This window comes from Octopus sinensis, linkage group LG28, assembly GCF_006345805.1.
Source record: "Octopus sinensis linkage group LG28, ASM634580v1, whole genome shotgun sequence".
NCBI lineage: Eukaryota > Metazoa > Mollusca > Cephalopoda > Octopoda > Octopodidae > Octopus > Octopus sinensis.
In genome coordinates, this window is record NC_043024.1 from 6,453,129 (window position 1) to 6,477,415 (window position 24,287).

Genomic DNA, 24,287 nt, shown 5'->3' on the forward strand with positions numbered 1-24,287 from the left:
AGTTAAATAAAAATAGTAAAAACAGAAACAGAACCACAGTCTTAGATTTTGGTGCTAATGACAAATACAACTCAAAAGTCTTCATTCCTTTTTGCTTACTATAGTGTTTGTAGAGTTAATGTTGTGTGGTGAAGTTCATCCATTGCATGGCCAAACTCTTTGCCATATTTCTGTTGAAATAAAATTTTGAAAATAATGAAGAATTTATACTTGTTTTAGTTACTAGACTGCGACCATGCTGGGGCACCGCCTTGAATTTTTAGTTAAATGAATTGACACCCCCCCCCCACCACCACTATTTCGTTTTTTGAGCCTGATGCTTATTCTGTTGGTCTCTATTGCCAAACTGTTAAGTTATGGGGATGCAAACACACCAACACCAGCTGTCAGGTGGTGGTGGTGGGACAAACACAGAAAGGCACATCCACACACATAGATATATGTAATATATAAAATGCCCCTGCCCCTCTCAAAATTCCATGTCTTGTGAGTTACTTGGTGACCCTGCAAGTGCTGGTGCCACATAAAAAGCATCCAGTCCACACTGTAAAGTGGTTGGCATCTGGAAGGGCATCCAGCTATAAAAATCATGCCGGAACTAACCTCACCTGTGCAATTGGTATGTGAAAAACACTGGGTCCACTCTGCAGAGTGGTTGGTGTTAGGAAGGGCATCCAGCCATAAAAACCCTGCCAAAACAGACACAGTAGCCTAGGGTAGTTTACTACCTGGCTGACTCTTGTTATCCATCCTACCCATGCATGCATGGAAGACAGACATTAAACAATGATGATATATATATATATATATATATCCTTATTTGGTGGTTTTGAGTTTTCTACTGCTCTTTCTAGCACAAGGCTTTCCTATTTGGAAGCCTCTTATTGTATTTCTATGTGAATAATATATAGTCTAATGACTAATTCGTTTTTGTCCTAGGCCACTGGTAATAATAATTTATTATTACTCTATTGTTACTTATTTTATATATATATATATATATATGTATGTATGTATGTATGTATGTGTGATGGGCTTCTTTCAGTTTCTTATTTCTTTATTGCCCACAAGGAGCTAAACATAGAGGGGACAAACAAGGACAGACAAAGGGATTAAGTCGATTACATCAACCTCAGTGCATAATTGGTACTTAATTTATTGACCCCGAAAGGATGAATTGCAAAGTCGACCTCGGTGGAATTTGAACTCAGAATGTAACAGCAGATGAAATAGCACTGAGCATTTCGCCTGGTGTGCTAACGTTTCTGCCAGCTCGCCACTTCTTTCGGTTTCTGTCTAGCAAATCCACTCACAAGGTTTTGTTTGTCCTGAGGCTATAGCAGAAGACACTTTCCCAAGAGGGACTGAACCTGGAACCATGTGGTTGGGAAGTGAGCTTCTTACCACACAGCCACACCTGCACCTATGTAGTAGTAAAATTTTGTAAAATAACTTTTGTCGTTATTCATCTGGAGTTTGGAACATAAAACACAGATGCAAACTTTAAACTCAGATCACTTTAAAGCATGAAGAGTTTATATCTTAGAACCAGGGCAACCTCAGGTGGATTGGTTCTCAAAGGGTTAACGTCACCATTTGGCCCTTCTCAAAGGTGAGGATACAGAGATTATTATTATTATTATTATTATTATTATTAAGGCAATGAGCTGGCAGAATTGTTAGTATGCCATACAAAATGCTTGGCGGCATTTTGTTCATCTTTACATTCAGAGTTCGAATGCTGCTGAAGCCAACTTTGCCTTTCGTCCTTTCAGGGTCGATAAAATAAGTACCACTTGAACAGTGGGGTCGTTATAAATCATTCCTCCCCTCCCCCAAAATTAATGCCCTTGTGGAAATATTTGAAACAATTATTATTATTATTATTATTATTATTATGACACTGTTGTCTCACAAGCTGACCAAACAAAACTGTTGAATTTTCTGTTTCCAGAACCTGGTGGGATTCTACAAGAGATCAAATTAAAATTCCTCAAGAAATCAAACTAAAATCCAAACTTAGACAAATGGAAATTCATGATGGTAATGGCACAGTTCTTATAATATTGCTCTGTGTGTGTGTGTCTGTGTGTGATGGATGTATGTATTTATTATGTGCTCATATCTATGTATGGATGTGTATATGTTAATGTGTGTGCATGTATGAACATGTCTGTTTATTATGTATGTGTCTATGTATAGATCTGTATAAATTCATATATGTGAGTATCTATTAACGTATTTTAATGCATAGCTATTAATATATGTGTATTCAAATTTTGCTTCAAAACTGGGTGAAAAGAAATGCTCCTGAAAGTGAACAAGAACTAAAAATATCGATATTTTGCTGTGTTTTTTGAACATCAATGCTATATACTCCACTCTTTTCTGAAATGAATCTGCAACAGCCAGGCAGAAGTATATACAAATAGCATAAAATCTATTTGCTGATGTGCAAAAGTGTTGCACAAGTAGAACAAAATTCAAATTTTGTGTTAGAAATGTTATCAACGTCATACACTTGATGTACGTGTGTTTGTTAAATGCTTGTAGCTGAGATATTACATCTTGCAGGGATCCTTTTAAAGACATTGTGTTAAAGATAAACACTGAATACTTCAAAGCTAGGTGAAACAAAAATCTTCCCAAAAGTATACAAGAACAACAGGTATTGATATTCGCAGTCCTCTCCACCCACCAGTGCTACACATTTACCCTGCTTCCAAAATGAAATTGAATTGCCAGATAGAAGTACATAAAACCAGCATAAAATCTATTTACTGATGTGCAAAAGTGCTACACAAGTAGAAGAAAATTCAAATTTTGTGTTACAAGCAGCTTAATAGTATAAACATTACCAATATCATATAGTTAATATATGTGTGTTGTTAAAAGCTCATAGTTGAGTTATTACGTTTTGCAGGAATCCCTTAATATTGTGTTAAAAAATAACACAGAGTACTTCAAAGCTAGGTGAAACGAAATGTGTATATATAATGTATGTGTGTGTGTGTGTGTGTGTGTGTAAGATGGTTGGTTGTCAGAATCAGTAGAGTGTCTGTCAAATGCTTTGTGCTGTTTGTTCCAGTTCTTCACATTCTGAGTTCAAACGTTGCCATGGTCAACTTTACCTTTCATTCTTCTAGGGGTCAATTCTGTCTGTCTCTCTTTCTCTCTTGGCTGAGATAGAGTTATGTAACACCATTTACCATGTCTGTGATGTCAGGAAGGTGAAAAAAATCTTTCTAACACCAAAAAAAAAAATTCCAGAAAATCGAGAAAGCTCCAAAGAACCACCCAACACTCCTAGAAATGGCAGTTGCAGATGATGGTGATAGTAGTGATGGTGGTGGTGGCAGTGGTGATAGTGATGATGATGATGATAGTTGTGGTGGTGGTGGTAGTGATATATATGGTGATGATGATGATGGTAGTGATGACATCGGTGGTGGTGGTGTTAATGATAATCCTTGTATATATTGTATCCTTAATCTTTTCCAGGTTTCCCAAATCCCTCGGTTGTTGAAGCTTATGAAAACCCTGAAGTTGACGAGTCCGAGGAGCCTTTCTCCTGGGCCCTACCCAAGCTGGACGAACTCCGACTGTATCCTTTGTTGTTGTTGTTTAACCCCAAGCCAACCCTGATCCAGGAGATCTTTGATCAAGGGGCTCCAGTCATGACGCTCCAGTCTTGTTTTCAAATTCATCCCTTTTTTTTTTAAAGAGTGTATCATTTGAGTGATATTTAGCTGCTGTTTCCAGCAGTTTGCAAGTTCGTTTTATACAATAATTTATTTTTATTTTTATTTTTTGTTTCACTGCATTTTAACACATCATCATCACAACAGCCATCATCACCATCACGTCTACAACTACCATCACAACCATCATCACCATCCATGGCCACCATGATAATAATCCTTATGATGTGCGTTTTCTTTTCGTTTTTGCTTTGTTGCTGCAGCTAGGACAGGTTTGAAAACTATATTCACATCAGAAATTTGTCTGGAATTACCATTTACCATTTTGCAAGCCACCATTTCATTTTCCTGCTGCATTTTTTTTTTTTGCTATTCCATTTACCACATGTTTATATATCACCACCAGTAACAACCACCAGCACCACCAGCACCACCACCAGCACCACCAGCACCACCAGCACCACTTCTATAGCTACCATCCACCTTATATGCCTTATGTCCATACTACTCCCTATATCTATTCTAACTACCATCACATCACATTTCCATATTACCATCTCAATGGTCTGCCCTAGCTACCATCGCATATCTATTATTTAGACGACTGCCATCACCTGCCACTATGCTTGCTACCATCACATCCATACCTGTACCACTGTCAACACTCACCTGTACTGTAACTGCCATCACATACCTGTATCACTACCACCACCATCACCTACCTGTACTTTAGAAACCATCCACTGCCATCAAAAATCCATACCATCACCAACCTCTACCTACCATCCACAACCATCATATTTCCATGCTATCCTCACATTCTTTTGCTCTCTCTCTACCATTATTACATCACAATTAAGGTGGCGAGATGGAAGAATTGTTAGCACACAGGGCAAAATGCTTAGCGGTATTTCACCCGTCATTACATTCTGAGTTCAAATTCCACCAAGATCAACTTTGCCTTTCATCCTTTCGGGGTCAATAAATTAAGTACCAGTTGGATATTGGGGTCGATTTGATTGACTCTACTGTCCCCCTCCCCACAAAATCCAGGTTGTGTGCCTATTGTAGAAAGGATTATTATATGACCATTTCAAAGCCACCATTTCATTCCATCCAAGAACCATTACCATTCTGAATTAAACATGTCTTTTACGTATTACCCTTAACTCCAGACTCTCAGATACACATCCGAGAAGTTAGGTTGGTCCAGGAATAAAACAGATGAAATCTTACTTCCCGTTCTGTCTGCGTTGAATAAACCTGCCAAAGTAAGGGACCAGATTTTATTGTAAACACATATGTAGAAGGGCTGGGGAGTTGATTGGCTTGGCAGGACCCTCTTGAATTACATATATGTATGTAATATACACAGGTGTGGCTGAGTGGTCAAGGAGCCTGCTTTGCAACCTCGTAGCTTCAGGTTCAGTCCCACTATGTGGTATCTTGGGAAAGTTGTCTTCTACTATAGAGCCAGGGCAGCCAATGCTTTGTGAGTGAATTTGGTCGATGGAAACTGTATATGTGTGTTTGTGCTTGTCCCTCACCACACAATGCTCCATAACCAATGTTGGTTTGTTTACATCCCTGTAACATAGTGATTTGCCTAAAGAACTTGTTTCCGAAGCTGGGTAGTATAACCCCCTTGCTAAGGTGGCGAGCTGGCAGAAACATTAGCACACTAGGCGAAAGGTTTATTTATAAACATGAGTTAGCTATGGTTTTTAGGCATAAGAGAATATATTCTCAATGTGTCTGGTGTAAAAAAAAAACCCCTCAAAGTAGGTCATAGTCAAGGGAGGCAACTCGCATCAGGTTCCCTTCTCACTTGATTATGACACACTTTCAGGTGTTTTTTAGATCTGGCACAGAGAGAATGTATTCTCTTACACCTAAAATCTGCAGCTGATCCACGAACTAACAACACACACACCTTGTGCAGGTGTGTTCGATTTCGTTTATATATCTTGAGCGGCTTTTAGTACATATTTGAATAAATATGTATACATACATGGTGGCTGCCCCCTCGTTATCGAGTATGGCCATTGCACAAAGCTTAATCAATGTTGTTATCATGCAATGCTTGTGCAAGAAGATTTTTTTTAAAGTGAGGAAAGGTTGTGCACTGAGTCAATCCCACTCACAAAGCAACAGCAGCCATAATCGGAAAAGAAGAACAAGTCAACATCATCGGTAACCACTGAGCCGCAGTTTTATGTTGGAGTTATCCCAGTTACCTGAGTTACCTTCTCCTAGAAGGATGCCCTAACAAAGGCTAGGAGTCCTTCACTCCCAATGGTTTAATCGCGCGACCGGGTATTCAGTCCTATTATTTCTCTGTCCCCGCGCATGATACAGCTTTAAGACATTTATTGGATAGCCGTTGACTCTCAAGAGTTCCTCCGCCCTTTGACGGGTTTTGTTTTTCATCCCGCAGGGTATCCAATAAACACCCTCCTCACCAAGCAACCTTGGTGGGGTTGCCAGTTTAGTCGCCGACGACCCGACCATGCAACAGGTTGTACTGGGTTACATGTTACCAGTAGCACTCAAAAGTGACCTGACATATATATACATACACATATCGTTGTATGTCCAAATTTGGCCAAATGCGTTCTTTTCGGTATTTATTTTTACTTGCAAATGCCGGTTCTTTTGGTCAAACAATTTTGCTATGGAATGGTAAAACTATTTTTCCATTTTCTGAAAAAAGCAACATTTTAAACTTAAGCTTATATTTGTTTTACAGAGACATCAAATGTGTTTCGTATCATACAGACAAGAAAGTAATATTTCATACAGCAGAAAGATTGAGTATTATTACCCTTACAAGATGGAAAAAGTTGTCTTGCAAGGGTAATAATACCCAATTTTTCTGATGTTTCCATGGTAATACTGTCTTTGAAATATTACCTTGTTGTCTTTACAATATACACACACGCACATATATATATATATATATATATATACACACACGCACAACTTATGAGAGTTTTCAGTCCGATCACATGTGTCTCGAATGGGCTGGAGAATTTCTATTTTGGATACTTAATTGTGCTCGTGATTTAGTGTTTGCTTCTTCCATGGGTATGAGTAAGTATTTCATTTATTTCTTTGCCGCATTTATCACTGACGAAGAGAAGGTTCTTATGAATTAACTCTGAAATTGGGTCCAATATAGTAATAACAGAATTTTTTAGAAATTTCTGTTGGCTTTCTTCGAGACGTGTGCTTATAGTGATGAATTATATGGTTATGGACGATGTGTCTAGTTTCGGCATATTTGGCATTAGAATTTTTTTTATTTTGCCCTTATTTATAAGTTGTTTATAAATTTAACCTTTAAAGGTATTTCTTAATATGCTGGCCACTGATAAAATTTTTTTCGAAAAATGTTATCCTATATTAGATATATATATATATTTACTTTATCTATTGTTTTTTCACGCAGCAACAACTTGAAATCACCAGCTTCTTCATTAAGGAACCACCAGATGCATTTGGCAGCAAGAAATTTACCAGCAAGAGGGTACAACGTGCATTACAGCGCAGCCAACAGGTGATAGCAGTTTGTGATGACAAACCTACGACTTCACTCAATGAACAGCGAATGAAGAAGGCTAAAGAAGTGGTCGAACAGATGAGAAAAGTGGGTTCGCTACCCCCACGTCACCCTTCGTTAGCAGCTAAAAGAAAAGGGCAGGGCAGCAAGACCAAAGCAGCTTCCAGCAGAGGGAGCCAACCGCTTTCGGCCAAAGTTGCCCGTTCAACTGCGCCAGTGGATTATAAACTTTCTGAAAGTAGTAGCAGTGATTCGGATGTCAATTGAGACTGACAGAAATTTTGTTGATATCTTCGTTTGGTTTCATGGCCTTTTTTTTTTTTTTGGACATTTTATACATGTCAAAGTGAGTCGAGGTGAGCGGGATTTGAACTGAGAACTACAGCCCCATGGGGGTGGGGTGCAGCGAAATACTATAAGTCTATTTAGTTTGTCTGTGTGTGTGTGTGTGTGTGTGTAGGGTGTTAATCGCCCATACTGCCCACATGTGATAATTCCTCGAAAAGGTGTGACTGTGTGGTAGGAAGCTTGCTTCCCAACCACAGGATTCTGAGTTCAGTCCCACTGCATGGTGCCTTGAGCGAGTGTCTTCTACTATAGCCTCAGATTGACCAAAGCCTTGTAAGTGGATTTGGTAGATGGAAACTGAAAGAAACCCACCGTGTGTGTGTGTGTATGTATGTACATGTATATATATATATATATATATATATATAATAAATATTAGGGAATAAATCCAAACTTACAGGGAAAAATCAGATTTAGGATTGAATCCAATTTTATAGTAAAATATTATATTATATTAAATTAGAGATAAAACCTCGCCAAGTTAAATATTTAAACCACCAGATGAATGACTGTAACTCGAAAATTTAAAGAAATTAACAGCCATGAAACGATCGTAGTGTTATATTAATTATATTTTTTTAATAATTTTGTTATATATTTAAATAATATAAATTAAATAATCTTATGTATGGCTTAAGTTTTTCATTGTATGAGATGCCTAATAGTGGTTTTATCTCTAATTTAATATAATATATATATATACATACACACACATACACACGTGTGTGTGTATGTCTATGTGTGCGTGTATCTTTATGTGTGTTTGTCCCCTACCACCGCTTGACAACTACTGTTGATGTGTTTACATCCCTGTGACTTAGCGGTTCAGTAAAAGTAGATCGATAGAATAAGTACTAGGCTTTGACATAAAGTCCTGGGGTCGATTTGTTTGAGTAAAACCCTCCAAGGCGGTGCCCCAGCATGGCCACAGTCAAATGACTGAAACAAAAGATAAAAGATAAAGGAGAGCAAACGATGGGAGATGATGTAACACTGGACCTTCTGCTTGAAATAAGGATCCCTCGCCCCGGCTCAAAGTACAACGCACTCTCCCCTCCCCAACCACTTGTCAAAATACGCCTGCTCCCTCTACAGGTCCGCAAACCACCACCAACTTCTCCCTGTCGGGAGGAGACAATAGATGTCTTCTCACTCCACCCACCGCTCTCTGATATCCTTGCCCTTGTCAACTTCATTACTCTTATAAAAGAGGAAGACATAGAATAATGTAGTCTCAGATAACCTTGGCATGAAATGCAGTTGATCATAGGTCCTGGTGAGAAGTTGTTTCATCATTAGCACACATCCAAGGGGTAGAATGCACTTCCTCAGGTGATTATTTAAATAAGCACTTCCACTATATGATGACATCAGATAGCCAATAGCAGCAGATGAGCTTTGTATAGCATTTTACAAGAAAAACCAGCTGTCAGTTGTGAGCAACTACAAACTAGTAACATGGTTTTGCTAATTGTCTCAGTTACCTGTATAGTCACAAGTAGACGTAGACACCATCTTGGGTTTCTCACCCTCAACTCAGAACCTCCAGCATGTTTCACATAGAGAGAGAGAGAGAGAGAGAGAGAGAGAGAGAGAGAGAGCTGCACCAGTACCTGGTTGGTACTCATTACTATCTGAGTAGGCTGGAGGTATGTGAAATAGAGTATCTTGCTTAAGGATACAATGCACTGTCCACTCCACTTCCAGTCCAGTCCAGTCTAGTGCAGGAATTAAAACCATGCCCTTATGTTCTTGGTTCAAACACCCTTACCAACCACCAGGCCACATGCCAACACTCAAACTTTAACAATTTTTTATAAGCAGACAATTACAATCTTTTGAATTATATATATATCTATTTTTTTAATGTTCAAAAGTTTCTTTGTACAGCATTGTTTTTAAAAATATCCTTTTCAACTTATTTCTGCAAAGCTTCTTTCCAAAAGACACCTTTCAAATACATCTAAATACTTCTTTCAAAAAAAAAATTTTCATTAAACTTTTCTTTGCAGATTCCCATCAGACCTTTTCACCCAAAATCCCTGTTGATAAACTTCCATTAAAATCCTCTCCAAAACCTTTCCATTCCGGTCGCAGTCACTATCTGTTTTCGGTCAAAACAAGATGTCTCTCATCATGGCTACCCATACCATTCAAGTCAATTGTTTTAGGTTTTTCTCCCATGACCCCATTTAAAGTCAGCACACAGTGGTGAAACCCCGCTTTTCTGAAAAGAAAAAAAAAAGCAGAAATATATCAGGTTAATGGTAAAGAGAACAGCTGAGAGAACGGTGCTAATGTATTTAAAGAATTTTGTTAGAAATCTAATGCAAGTACACACATACGTACATACAAAGAGAGCAGCAGAGGCAGAGAGAAGGATAAATGTGGATTCGATGGATGGAAACTGAAAGCATCCCATTGTATATATGTGTATGTATATAAATGTGAAACAAGGTGGGGGGAAAATAGTACTCAAATACCGAAGGTAGAGTAATATGCTTTATTATTATTAAAGCTGCAAAAACAACACAAAAATATCACAAAGTGCTACTCAGAGTTTCATGTTCTCATTCATCGGACGGTTTAGATTGAGAATTGTCCGATGAATGGGAACATGAAACTAGGGGTAGCAGTTTTTTGCGATATTTTTATGATGTTTTTGTAGCTTTGATAATAAAGTGTGTGTGTATATATACATATACATATGGGTGAATGAAGGACAAGAGATTTTGTAACATTTGCAACTCTGAACTCTTCCATATTCTCTTCTCTAAGAATCCCCTTGTAAACACACTTATAGACCTATCTTACAAATGTAAACACTGGCAGAAACATACCTTTAACTCATATAAGGGATTTCGCCAGTCTTTATAGTTTGAACAATCAGTTTAACTTGCACTTCACTTCAATAGAGGAATTTTTTCCTAAGCCTTTGAACATTCTTTTAATCAACGTATCCCTCCCTCTCTATTTGTTCCCTAATTACTATCCCTTTAACCCTTCTCCTCCTCCTAGCTGCCTTTGACATCGAAACTACTAACGGTTCTTTTTAAATACTTAATAATGTTCTGTTTATCATGTAGGCAGCCATCGTTAATGTTATAATGTCTTGTTGTTGAGATAGGCTCTCTTTCTTTCCTGATGAGAAGATTGCATCTTACACCGTTTATTCCTTTGGAATAAAACCATGCTGTCTTCGAAACATATGTCGAAAGTAAAAGAATTTTATTAACATCTTCGTTCAACTCCATTTATTTATTTATATATACATATATATACACACACACATATATATGTACATATGTATACACACACACACACATATATATATACATACACACATATATATATATACATATACACATGCACACATATATATACACATACACATACATATGGCTAATATTTCCTTCAAACTTTTGTTATGATATTTATTCAAACCCCAAAGAACCCGCTCAGCACATGGCTATGATGCTCCCCCACTACCTTTTGGTCATCATCAGAGAAGCACATATTGTCAGCCTCTAAGGGACATGCTCAAGTGATTAAGGTCAAACAACTGAGAAGCAAATCTGTTGTATTGGGCAGAATATTTGCTATAACGATATTTCTGCTTCAGCAACTCAGTATTGAATCTGTCTGAAATGTAATGGAAAATAGGTCAGCTTGAAAACATTGATGTCCAGATGACAAAAGCAAAATGTGAAGGGAACAGTAGTGATCTCCTTTGATTTCTAGAAAGATGCAAATAGGACATAACACTTCCCGTGCCCGTGGCATGTAAAAAGTACCCACTACACTCTCAGAGTGGTTGGCATTAGGAAGGACATCCAGCTGTAGAAACCTTGCCAGATCCGATTGGAGCCCAGTGCAGCCTCCTTACTTGTCAGTCCTCTGTCAAACCATCCAACCCATGTCGACATGGAAAGCGGACGTTAAACAATGATGATGATGATGATGATAATGATGACTTACTTTATTATACTGTATTATTGAAATTTTGAAAATGCTAGATAATGTCTGATTAAGTCCAAACGATGTGAATAATTAAGCATTACATTTGACAGAATAATCTGAATGCTAAAGGGTTAAGTATCATACATAAATAGCTGAGGGTTCTTTGAGATGGTATTGGTGTGTTTACACCCTTTTACCATAAGTAAGAATTTCTCCTCAACTATAAACTGCTATGAAATCGCCATTAAAAGTTGAAATATGTCCCAAACATGTCTGACTCTAAAGTTTATGGATATATATGTGGGTACAGGCATGGCTGTGTGGTAAGAAGCTTGCTTCCCAACCACATGGTTTTAGGTTCAGTCCCACTGTGTGGCACCTTGGGCAAGTGTCTTCTACTATAACCTCAGGCCGACCAAAGCTTCATGAGTGGATTTGGTAGACAAAAACTGAAAGAAGCCTGCCCTGAGAGAAATGTTGGACATAAGAAGCATCGGATGTGGCATGCAAGAGAGACGTTTGCATTGGTATGGTTATGTACTATAGATGGATGAGGAGAGATGTGTGAAGAAGTGCCACCCGCAAACTGTTGAAGGAATCCGAGGTAGAGGTAGGCCCAGGAAGACATGGGATGAGGTGGTCAAGCATGACCTTCGAACATTGGACCTCACAGAGGCAATGACGAAAGACCGAGACCTTTGGAGATATGCTGTGACTGCGAAGACCCGACAAATGAATTGAGTTCATGGTTCGCAGGATGGCCTGCTGTGCTTATCGTGGATCGTAGGGTGACCTACTGCACTTGAGGAGACCTATTGAGTCAAGTACATCAACATCAAAATAAAAATCAAATGGAAATTGTAGTTGTGATACCCATGCTGGTGGCACGTAAAAAGCACCATCTGAATGTGACTGATGCCAGCACCGCCTTGACTGACATCCGTGCCAGTGGCACATAAAAAGCACCAACCGATCATGGCCATTTCCAGCCTCCTCTGGCCCCTGTTGGTATGTTTATGTCCCCGTAACTTAACAATTCAGCAAATGAGACCAATAAAATAAATACTAGGCTTACAAAGAATAAGTCCTGGGGTCGGTTTATTTGACTAAAATCCCTTAAGATGGTGCTCCAGCATGGCCACAGTCAAATGACTGAAAAGAGTAAAAGAATAAAAGAACATCTCCAGTGTATACAATTGAGATGGAGTTAAATCAAGACAACCATCCATGTATTGCCCTTAATGTATGTACATCATTATGGATGTGTGCTGCATGAAAAACTCGATAAATATTGGAGGGAGAAAAAAATCCAGCATGTGAAAACATGCTTAATGCATCTTGGCCATTTTGGGCGTTTTTGATGGTACATACTCACAAACAGCCACATGTTTGGAGGAGAATTTCTCACCACTAATATAGGGTTAATGTATATATATCCCATTGGTAGGCCAGTTGCTACAGTATTTGTCCCGAGATAACATCTTTCATGGATTTGCTGTGCTAAAAACAATAAATTTTGAAGTGTTGTGTTTTGATGTTTTCTTCGGCCCAGTACTTACCGTGGTTTGAAGGTCACAGTGACTATTGCCTTGTATTTGTTAGTATTACAGGTGAAACGTTCCAGCTCGATCCTGGTCGGCTGCACCAGAAATACATTGGAATCACAGCAGGCGCACCGAATCTCTGCAAGTAGAATGGAAATATATTACCAGGCTTCACTTGGGTCCTCAATTCCCAATGGAATTCAAGGGGTCTTGTTGGGCATTTTAAGCCTAACAGAGTCGATCTCTTCTCCAAAATGTGACTATAGTCAATTTGTTTCAAGAAGAGAGAGAAGAATCCCTGGAAGGTTAAAAGGTAAAATTGACTTTGGTGAGGTTTGAACTGAGAATGTATAGAACTGGAAAGCCAGTTCCACCAATCCATAATCCTAGATTGAAACTTTATTAACACCGAAAGAATCAAGGGCAAAAATTGCCCTTGGTGCCCCAGAATGGCCACAGTCCAATGACTGAAACAACAATAAAAAAGTAAAGAAAGGAAATCTACCCTCCAGTCTTGCCATGCAGAATATACTGCAAATGACCAGGGGTTGTGGCCATGCTGGGGCACGTAACATTTTAATAAGTATGAAAATGGTCAATATTTCCTTCAAGGATTATGTGCTGGTGGCACGTAAAAAGCACGCTTCAAACATTGGGCCTCAAGGGGGCAATGATAAGTGACCAAAACCTTTGGCGATGTGCCATGCCTCAGAAGACTTGTCAAGCCAAGTGAAATTGTAGTCATGGCTGATGCCAGTGCCACGTAACTGATATCGATGCTGGTGGCATGAAAAACCACCCACTACACTCCTGGAGGGGTTGGCACTAGGAAGGGCATCCAGCTGTAGAAACCATGCCAAATTGGTTTCAAACCTTGTGCAGCTCTCCCGTTTACCAGTTTCAGTCCAACCCATGCCAGCATGGAAAACAGACACTAAATGATTACAGATATACTTATAAATATATACAACTAATGATTCATTAGTTTTTTTCATCATGTATATGGTTCTGTGGGTTTTTATGTAGATACAAGTCCACCCTTTCTCTAGATAGGTGCTCAGTCAGTGAGGAAAAGTGGTTAAATCTCCTTCAAATTATAAAATTAATATCTAATGAAAAGCAAAGATACATTGATTAACTTAGTCTTCAGTAAACAATATGTTTGAAAGAGGGGATAAAATATGATGGTCATGGTTGGAATATCTTTGATTCTAGGTCAGTTTCATTGAAGACTGGCCTACAAGATGAACAACGATAAAACTGTGAAACACAATTTTTGTCATTGGGTAGCAACTGTTGTTCCCTAATTGCTTACCCCTAGAAAGTATTTCCTTCAAACATTGCTCTTCTTACATTTATTCAAATCCCCAAAGAATCCCTCTCAACACATGGCTATGATGCTCCCCACCTACTCCTCCTTGTGATTTAGAGATTTAGGGACATGCTCAAGTGGTTAAGGTTAAGCAACTGACAAGCAAATCTGTGGTATTGAACAGAATATTTGCTATAACGATCTTTCTGCTTCAGTAACTCGGTGCTGAATCTGTCTGAAATGTAATGGAAAATAGGTCAGTTTCAAAACATTGATGTACAGGTCAGAAAAGAAAAGGCTGAAGGGAATAATTATCATTTCCTTTGATTTTTAGGAAGAAGCAAACAGGAAATAACACTCACCAAAAACAAAACAAAAATAAAAATTTTGTTAGAGAATATAATCAAAACAACAAGGAAAGATAATTAAGTTACCTGAAGAAATGATAAGGTAACTCCTTGAGAGTGAAACGTTAGTGATTGTGACTTCTTTGGATTTCTGTTGACCAATAAAACATGTCTTGAATGCAATGAAATCAGTGGAGACTACCACTTCCGGTAGAGCAATTCTTGCATTTATAGGAACTTTCTACAGAAGAAGAAGCAAATAGCAACAGTAATAATGGTTTCAAATTTTGCCACAAGGCCAGCAATTTTGAGGGAGGGGATGAGTCAGTTACATCGACCCCAATATTCAACCGGTACTTATTTTATCGACCCCGAAAGGATGAAAGGTAAAATCGACCTTAACGGAATAGGAACGCAGAACACAAAGACAGATGAAATACTGCTAAGCATTTCATGCGGTGTGCTGACGGTTCTGCCAGCTTGATGCCTTAAAATAGCAACAGTAATAACACACACCAATAATAAATAATAATAATAATAATAATAATAATAATAATGGTTTCAAATTTTGCCACAAGGCCAGCAATTTTGAGGGGGAAGGAGGTAAGTTGATTACATCAACCCCAGTACACAACTGGTACTTACTTTATTGACCCTGAATGAAAGGCAAAGCCAACCTCAGCAGAATTTGAACTCAGAGCATAAAGAAGGATGAAATGCTCAGCAGTATTTCGTCCAGCAGGCTAAGGATTCTGCCAGCCCCACCACCTTAATAATAATAACCCTTTCTACTATAGGCACAAGGCCTGAAATTTGGGGAAGGGGGATAGTTGATTATGTCGACCCCCAGTAATCAGCTGGTATTTATTTTATTGAACCCCTAAAAGGATGAAAGATAAAGTTGACCTCAGGGTAATTTGAACTGAGAATGTGATGACAGAGCATTTCAACCAGCCCCTTAGAGAAAAGGTACAGACCCCTTTTTCCCTCACTCTCACTAACCCCCTGACACTACCTATGTGAGTCTTATTTTAACCTCTCAGCATTTAAACAGCCCATACCCAGCCAAAATATTCTACCCATTTTCTATGTTCAAACCAACCAGATCCAGCCTCTTACACTTACCCTACAATGTCATTCTAAAAATGAACAATCACATATACGGTAACTGTTATATCCAACTTAACATGCACGTTGCATTAGAACATTGAATACTTTTATTTACTTTGAGAGAACCTCTCATTTGGATTCATGGCACATCCACATTAAGTTGGAGATACAGATTGCCTTTTGGTATTGATACTATTTCTGTTGCTATTATTTTTTTAACTCTTTCGTTACCAACCCAGCTGAAACTGCCTCTGGCTTTGTAGTACAAATGTTTTGTTTTCATAAGTTTTGAATTCAAATCTTCCACCAAACCTTAGTCACAATTTATGTTCCTAACACCAGCTTAATGATAACTAAGTTATTTTACTAAATTCTTTATTATATTTAAAATTGATTGAAAGAAACACAGAGCATCTCAACAGAAATATGGTAACAAAAGGGTTAAAATATATAATAGAGAAACAATTCTTAACCTTTTGATACCAACCTGGCTGAAACAGCCTCTGGCTCTGTAGTATAAATGTCTTGTTTTCATAATTTCTGAATTAAAATCTTCCACCAAACCTAGTCACAATTTAGTTCCTAACACCAGCTTAATGATAACTAAGTTATTTTACTAAATTCTTTATTATATTTAAAATTGATTGAAAGAAACACAGAGCATCTCAACAGAAATATGGTAACAAAAGGGTTAAAATATATAATAGAGAAACAATTCTTAACCCTTTTGATACCAACCTGGCTGAAACAGCCTCTGGCTCTGTAGTATAAATGTCTTGTTTTCATAATTTCTGAATTAAAATCTTCCACCAAACCTTAGTCACAATTTATGTTCCTAACACCAGCTTAATGATAACTAAGTTATTTTACTAAATTCTTTATTATATTTAAAATTGATTGAAAGAAACACAGAGCATCTCAACAGAAATATGGTAACAAAAGGGTTAAAATATATAATAGAGAAACAATTCTTAACCCTTTTGATACCAACCTGGCTGAAACAGCCTCTGGCTCTGTAGTATAAATGTCTTGTTTTCATAATTTCTGAATTAAAATCTTCCACCAAACCTTAGTCACAATTTATGTTCCTAACACCAGCTTATGATAACTAAGTTATTTTACTAAATTCTTTATTATATTTAAAATTGATTGAAAGAAACACAGAGCATCTCACAGAAATACAGTAACAAAAGGGTTAAACATTCACATTTTTGAAATGTTGAAGCTATGAGAAGATGCATGATTAACTTAAAACAATGTGAATAGATAAGCATTGAGCACAAACTGTAAACTGATTGGCATTAAGAACGGCACCCGGCTGTAGAAACCAAACCAAATCAGACTGGAAACTGGTACAGTTCTCCTGCTTGCCAGCTCTGGTCAAACTGTCCAACCCATGCCAGCATGGAAAATGGATGTTAAATGACGATGATGGTGGCAATGATACATTTGACAGAGTAATCTGAGTGCTAAAAGCTTAAGCAAGTTAATCCATCCTTGTCCATATGTAGGTTTAAAATCAAATAAATTAGGCCACCAATTATGGCCTTACATGTGACTCGTTAAAATATTCTAGCTTTTACAGATGGTCTACATCTATGGCAGTTCTTATTTCATGTATGTTTATCCATCCTTCTCTCGCAACAATAAAAAGTGAAGAAGCAAATATGTTATGAACAAAGAATTACAAAGAATATCTATTTGTTGCTTCCGATTGGAAATTCAAAAAGTCTTGTGCTGTTCCTGGGCTATGTTTATATTACAATGACAACTGCTGAGGAAGAAACGTTGAACATCTTTGTACATCTCATATTTTAAAGTTTGGAAATGTTGTTGGAATTACTTATATGTGATGACATGGAAACCTACTCCAAAATGTACAAACACAGTAAGAAAACAATCGTCATCATCATTTAACGTCCACTTTCCATGCTGGCATGGGTTGGACGGTTTGATTGAGGACTGGCAAGCCGGGAGGCTGCATCAGGCTCCAATCTGATTTGGCAAGGTTTCTTATTTCTTTACTACCCACAAGGGGCTAAACACAGAGAGGACAAACAAGGACAGACAAATGGATTAAGTCGATTATATCGACCCCAGTGCATAATTGGTACTTATTTAATCGACCCCGAAAGGATGGAAAGCAACATTGACCTCGGAGGAATTTGAACTCAGAACGTAAAGACAGATGAAATACCATTAAGCATTTCGCCCGGTGTGCTAACGTTTCTGCCAGCTTGCCGCCTTCTGCAAGGCAAGGTTTCTACAGCTGGATGCCCTTCCTAATACACTCTGAGAGTGTAGTGGTTGCTTTTTACATGCCACTGGAACAAGGGTCAGCCAGGTGGCACTGGCATCGACCACGCTCATATAGTGTTTTTACATGCCACCAGCACAGGGGCCAGTCAGGCAGTACTGGCATTGGCCACATTGACAAAAATACAAAATTTATTCAACAAAATGTATCTACATATTTATACATATATATATGACACTAGTGGCAAGAAACTCTCAAGAGAGCTGAACAGCAGAAAGTCTTCAGAAAAAAAAGTGTTTCTTAGAACTAACATTAAGTCAGACCACAAGCATGGCTGTGTGGTAAGAGGTTTGCCTCCTGAACACATGCTTCCAGGTTCAGTTCAACTGCGTGGCACCTTGGGCATGTATCTTCTACTATGGTCCCAAGCCAACCAAAACCTTGTGAGGGCATTTAGTAGATGGAAACTGAAAGAAGCCTGCCGTGTGTGTATATATATATATGTATGTATGTATACATCTATCTATCTATACATATGTATATATTTATATATATAATGAACACTTGCACAGACATATACATACATGCATATATATGTGTATATACACACACACACACACATATATATATATATTGGGTCATTCAATATGTGACCGCGTGTGTACCGTTGGTGATTTTTTTCCTTCGTTTTCCCTTCCTTGGATCTTTCCTTTTTCTATGTTTTTGACAAAGAGTTCCGCTCAAAACATTAAACCCTCCTTCTTTCTTTCCTTTTTTGAGCGTCCAATAACACTATACATGTTCCATGTCCTCGCGTTGTTATGTTTTCTCTTTGTGTTTTCATGTTTATATATATATAATGAACACATGCACAGGCATATACATACACGGTCCGGCTACTCTGCATTGATAAAGGGCAAATATCCTGAAACTAGTCTGCAGATGCCTGACCAGCAAGGGAAAGTGGCTGACCTCCCTTGTTTGAAGGTTATAATGGACACAGGTTCATGTGTCATATAGCTAGCAATCACCTCTTGGAGCTAATCAATGGCAGCTTTCATCCTATATTTATGGACTGCCATATTAGCTTGGCGATAACTATTAATAAATATATATATATATATATATATATATATTATTGGGTCATCCCATAAATAATGCGTATTTTTTTCAATTGGATGAACTAAATGTCGAAGGGATACAGAATAAACTACCTGCATCAACTTGCTATAAAAGCAGGTTATAATTTTTACCATGTTCTTATCCTTAGTACAGGTTTTGAAGAGTGCAGTTCGATTTTAACAGTCATTTTTTCAAAGTTATAATGGAAGTGACAAAGGAGCATATTTGGTATATTTTACTTTATGAGGTCAATAAAGGCAACAACGCAAGGGAAAGTGTGAAGAATATTAATGCAGTTTATAGGGATCGGACAATAACTATACTCTAGTGTCAACAATGGTTCCAGAAACTCTGAGCTAGAAACTAGTCTTGAAAACAAGCCTCATCTGTAGAGCTCAATGAGGATGTCCTGCAAACCCTGGTGGAATAAAATCCCACCTTAACTTGGATTTGGTCAGTCAACCATTCATCGACATCTGCGTGTCATCGGAAAAGTCAGTAATTTGGGTCAATAGGTTCCTTATAAACTTTCCAAGTCTAATTGCATGCTGAGAGTGAATGTGTGCTCTCCTTTATGAATGAAACTTTTTTGAACTGAATAGTGACTGATGATAAGAAATGGGTTCTCTACAAAAAATGTCAAGTGCTGAAGACAGTGGGTAGGGAAAGGAGAAACACTAGCACCCCAGGCTAAAGAAGGTCTTCACTCATGTAGGGTGTTGTTATCTGTTTGGTGGGATGTGAAAGGTTTAGTCCACTTTAAACTTTTAAGCCCAAAGCAAACAATAAAAATCTACAGCAAGCAGCTTGAGCAACTTAAGTGAGCACTAGAAGAAAAACGACCATCTTTGGTTTCAAGATGAAAGATGTTCTTCCATTAGGATAATGCTCAGCCATATACAGTGAGGATGACATTCCAAAGGCTGGGGCAGTTTGAATGAAAAATGATGCCTCACCCACGTATTTGCCAGGCATTGCCCCATCTAATTATTATTTATTCTGCAGTTTTCAAAATCATTTGGACAGGGAAAAATATGAATTCTGTAGGTGAGGTCAGAACAGTACTGGAAGAGTATTTTTCATCATGGACAAATGAATTTTGGAAGAGGGGCCTTGGAATTCCACCAAATAGATGGAAGAACATTGTAGAAAATGAAGGAGAGTATATTTTAGATTAAAAAAGAACTTCGTTTATCTTAATTTTGAAAAATAAATGAAATATAAAAAAACTGCATTATTTATGGGATGACCCAATATATTCACACACAGACACATACATATATCCATATGTATACCCAAACACACACACACACATATATATATACATATATACATACACACAAAATGTGGCTCATGAAATCTTTTTTCGGGTGGTTTTTCCTGAGTCACCATTTCACCCTTGCATGCCAATCCATAGCTGGTTCACTCATTTGACACCACACTCTTGGAGTGGTTGGCATCAGGAAGGGCATCCAGCTGTAGAAACCTTGCCACATCAGATTGGGGCCTGGTGCAGCCTCCTGGGGCTGAATTGTTCAAACTATAACCCTTCAAAAAAGTGCCGGAGCATGGCCAAAGCCCAATGATTGAAACAAGTAAAAGATAAAAAAAAAATGAAAATTTACCTGTACTGATAAGTTACCAAATTCTATCTTGAGGAAATGCCGGAAATACAACCATTTCTGCCCGTTAATGGTCTCCACGGAGACTCGCATGTCCTGGAAATCACTTTCACTTTCTTGAGATTCAGAAATCGATTGCGATTCCGTTTGATGCCAATATTGCAGCAGTTTTTCACTCATTAGGAATCCAACTTTTAGCTGTCAACAGCAGACACAAATAAAACAGAATGGTTATTGTTGTTGTTGTTGTTGATGGTGGTGGTGGTGGTGGTGGTGTCCATAGTAGTAATGGACGTGGTGGTGGTTGTAGAGTTGGTGATGGTGCAGTGTTAATGATGGTGGAGGTAGTGTTATTGGGGGTGGTTATAGTGCTGCTGTTGGTGGTGTTGTTGCTATCAGTAGTAGTGATGGTGGTGGTGGTGTTTGTAGTGGTGGTGGCGGTGGTGTTGATGTTTGTAGTGGTGGTGGTGGTGATGACGTAGTGGTAGTAGTAGTGTTGGTGATGGCTGTGTCAATGTTACTCTTATTGTGTAGTTCCAGATTAAGCCCCGAAACCAACAAACATATGGATCAAAAGTATACCAGCCATGACTCTCCCATCTAATATTCAAACAATAGACTTCTAGGACCAGCTTAATGAATGTGTCCTTCCTTTTTTATAAGATGGTAGGTGTGATCTGAGGCAGATATGGCTGTTCTTTCTAGCAGATTGCACAACCATGTAGATCCTCCCTGCTTGTTGTATAATTGAATAACCCCAGCCCAGGCCTGAAGCAGTAGCCCTTTGATCAGAGACAATCCAAATATGACAGCTACATCATATTTCTCAGACTGAAGTACATACTGTGTGTTGGGGGTGGAGTCAATGAGATCAATAAAACACTTTGAAGGTGGTGCCCCAGTATGACCACACTCCAATGACTGAAACCAATAAAAAAAGAGTGGTAAAAAGCTTGCTTCCCAACCACATGGTTCTAGGTTCAACCCCACTGCATGGCAACTTGGGCAAGTTCATCTACTATAGCTTTGGGGGCTGACTAATATTTTGCAAGTGGATTTGGAAACTGTGCAGAAACCAGGTGTGTGTGTGTGTGTGTGTGTGTGTATGTATATCTTAACTAACCTAAAGTTTGCATATCATCATCATCATCATCATCATCATCATCATTTAATGTCCTTTTTCCATATATATATATATGTATAAAGACAAAGTTTACAAAAATAAACAAAAGACGAAGGCAGGTGGAGTACAAACAAACAGATGTATTAGTATAGTGCTCAGGAATAGAAAGAGTCTTTTACGTTTCAAGCCTACGCTCTTCCACAGAAAGATACACAGAAAAAAACAAGGAGAGAAAAAAATTGCGTGTAGGAGCTAACGATCTATCATATATACATATATCACCAAGTTCACTGTGACCGACCAGGCTATCAGATGTTGCTACACATCGCTGGTCACAATATATATATATTAAGATAAAACTTACTTGGAAATGGATGCATGGCGTTCAATCAAATAATAATATAAATGATATATGTATATATATACACACACACATGTATGTATATAGGTACGCATATATGGCTACAGGACAAAACAAAACGTAAACAACATGAAATACGAAGACAAACTTGGGTACGCAAAGAATGAGAGAAACAAATGGAAAACAAGACAAGTAACATAAAAATCGACCCTTCATCAGTTGTCGGCTGTCCGTCCGTCTACTCCTTATTTCGAGCAATGAACATTATTTCTGTATTTCATGTTGTTTACGTTTTATGACGCCCTGTACCCATATATGCATGCCTATATACATACATATGTATGTATATACATATGTGTGTGTATATATGTATTATTTATATATGTTATACATGTTTGTATATTGTTATAATTGTCCTTTTAGTAAATAAATAAATAGACATAATGTAACGTTTAAAAGTTGATGAATACCACCTATTGATCCCCTCCATTTTCTTATTGCTCTACATGCTATATATATATATATATATATATATATATATATAATACCATATATCATATCATACGGTGATACTGTGTGGACTAAGATTCCCGTTGACAGGTGACTGGTATTTATAGAGTGTTAAACACTTTCAGTATGCAAATTAGGGACTCCTTCATAGAGTAGCTGCTGCATTTGTTGAGTATATAAGCAGTTTGGCTGCTTGTTTCTCTGGAGATTGTCAGAATGATGTGGATGCTTCTGATGAGAACCCAAGAAATGGCTAAAATTTGCTCTGTTTATAATTATACCATATGTTACACATATGATATATATATATATATATATATATATATATATATAATATAATGTGGAGGCACAATAGCCCAGTAGTTAGGGCAGCAGGCTCATAATCGTAGGATCATGGTTTCAATTCCCAGACTGGGCGTTGTGAGTGTTTACTGAGCAAAAGCACCTAAAGTTCCACGAGGCTCTGGCAGGTGATGGAGACGGACCCTGCTGTAGACTTTCACTACAACTTTACTCTCACTCTTTCTTCCTGTTTCTGTTGTACCTGTATTTCAAAGTGCCTGCCTTGTCACACTCTGTGTCACACTGAATCTCCCCAAGAACTATGTTAAGGGTACATGTGTCTGTGGAGCGCTCAGCCACCTACAACGTTAATTTCACGAGCAGACTGTTCCATTGAGCGGATCAACTTGATCCCTGAGAATGTAGTGGGTGTCAACCACTCTGAGAGTGTAGTGGGTGCTTTTACGTGCCACTGGCACGGGGGCCAATCAGGCGGTACTAGCAACGACCTTGCTCGAATGTTTTTTCACGTGCCACCAGCACAAGTGCCAGTAAGGCGACACTGGTAACGATCACGCTCGAATGGTGCCTTTTACGTGCCACCGGCATGGAAGCCAGTTAGTTGCTCTGGCAACGATCATGCTCAGATGGTGATCTTAGTGCCCCACTAGCACGGATGCCAGTCATATATATATATATATATATATATATATATAATAACACAGATGGGTTGCAGTTCACTACATCTGTTTCAGACTCCTGTATCAGAATACATTCTGAATTCTATCTTGGTGTTTTTAGTATTTAAATACCTGTTTCTTTCCGATCCTTTATATATATATATATATTATCATCATCCCCAGACACAATAGAATCATCATAATCATTATCATTTAATGTCTGTCTTCCACACTGGTATGGGTTGGACAGTTTGACAGGGGCTGGTAAGCCAGAGGACTGCTCCAACTTCCACAGACTGTATGGTCTTTACAGTTGAGTGTCCTTCCTAACACTATGGGCTGATCACTTAAAGTGAATGGAACTTGTGGAAGAGGGAGACCCAGGAAGACATGGCATGAAGTACTGAAGGCTGATCTCAAGACACTGAGCCTTAGGAAGGAGATGA

The 24,287-nt window shown here is 38.2% G+C and overlaps 2 protein-coding genes across 3 annotated transcripts in view; one reads left to right on the forward strand and one right to left on the reverse strand.

Annotated features, from left to right (window-relative positions):
• The window catches only part of LOC115225701 (DNA repair protein complementing XP-G cells homolog), a 31,218-nt gene extending 23,324 nt beyond the window's left edge, over positions 1–7,894 (forward strand). For both annotated transcript variants that reach the window (XM_036514678.1, XM_029796624.2), the window contains exons 12-15: positions 1,955–2,043; positions 3,502–3,604; positions 4,885–4,972; positions 7,153–7,894. In XM_036514678.1, coding sequence (XP_036370571.1) covers positions 1,955–2,043; positions 3,502–3,604; positions 4,885–4,972; positions 7,153–7,530 — 658 coding nt within the window. In that variant the 3' untranslated portion in view covers positions 7,531–7,894. The remainder of the gene's footprint in view (positions 1–1,954; positions 2,044–3,501; positions 3,605–4,884; positions 4,973–7,152) is intronic.
• Positions 7,895–9,021: 1,127 nt separating this feature from the next.
• The window catches only part of LOC115225645 (deleted in lung and esophageal cancer protein 1-like), a 125,259-nt gene continuing 109,993 nt past the window's right edge, over positions 9,022–24,287 (reverse strand). Inside the window, exons 35-38 of the mRNA XM_036514506.1 lie at positions 20,889–21,083; positions 14,862–15,015; positions 13,131–13,254; positions 9,022–9,838 (exon numbers count right to left, since the gene is read on the reverse strand). Of these exons, the coding sequence (XP_036370399.1) occupies positions 9,712–9,838; positions 13,131–13,254; positions 14,862–15,015; positions 20,889–21,083 (600 nt within the window). The 3' untranslated portion in view covers positions 9,022–9,711. The remainder of the gene's footprint in view (positions 9,839–13,130; positions 13,255–14,861; positions 15,016–20,888; positions 21,084–24,287) is intronic.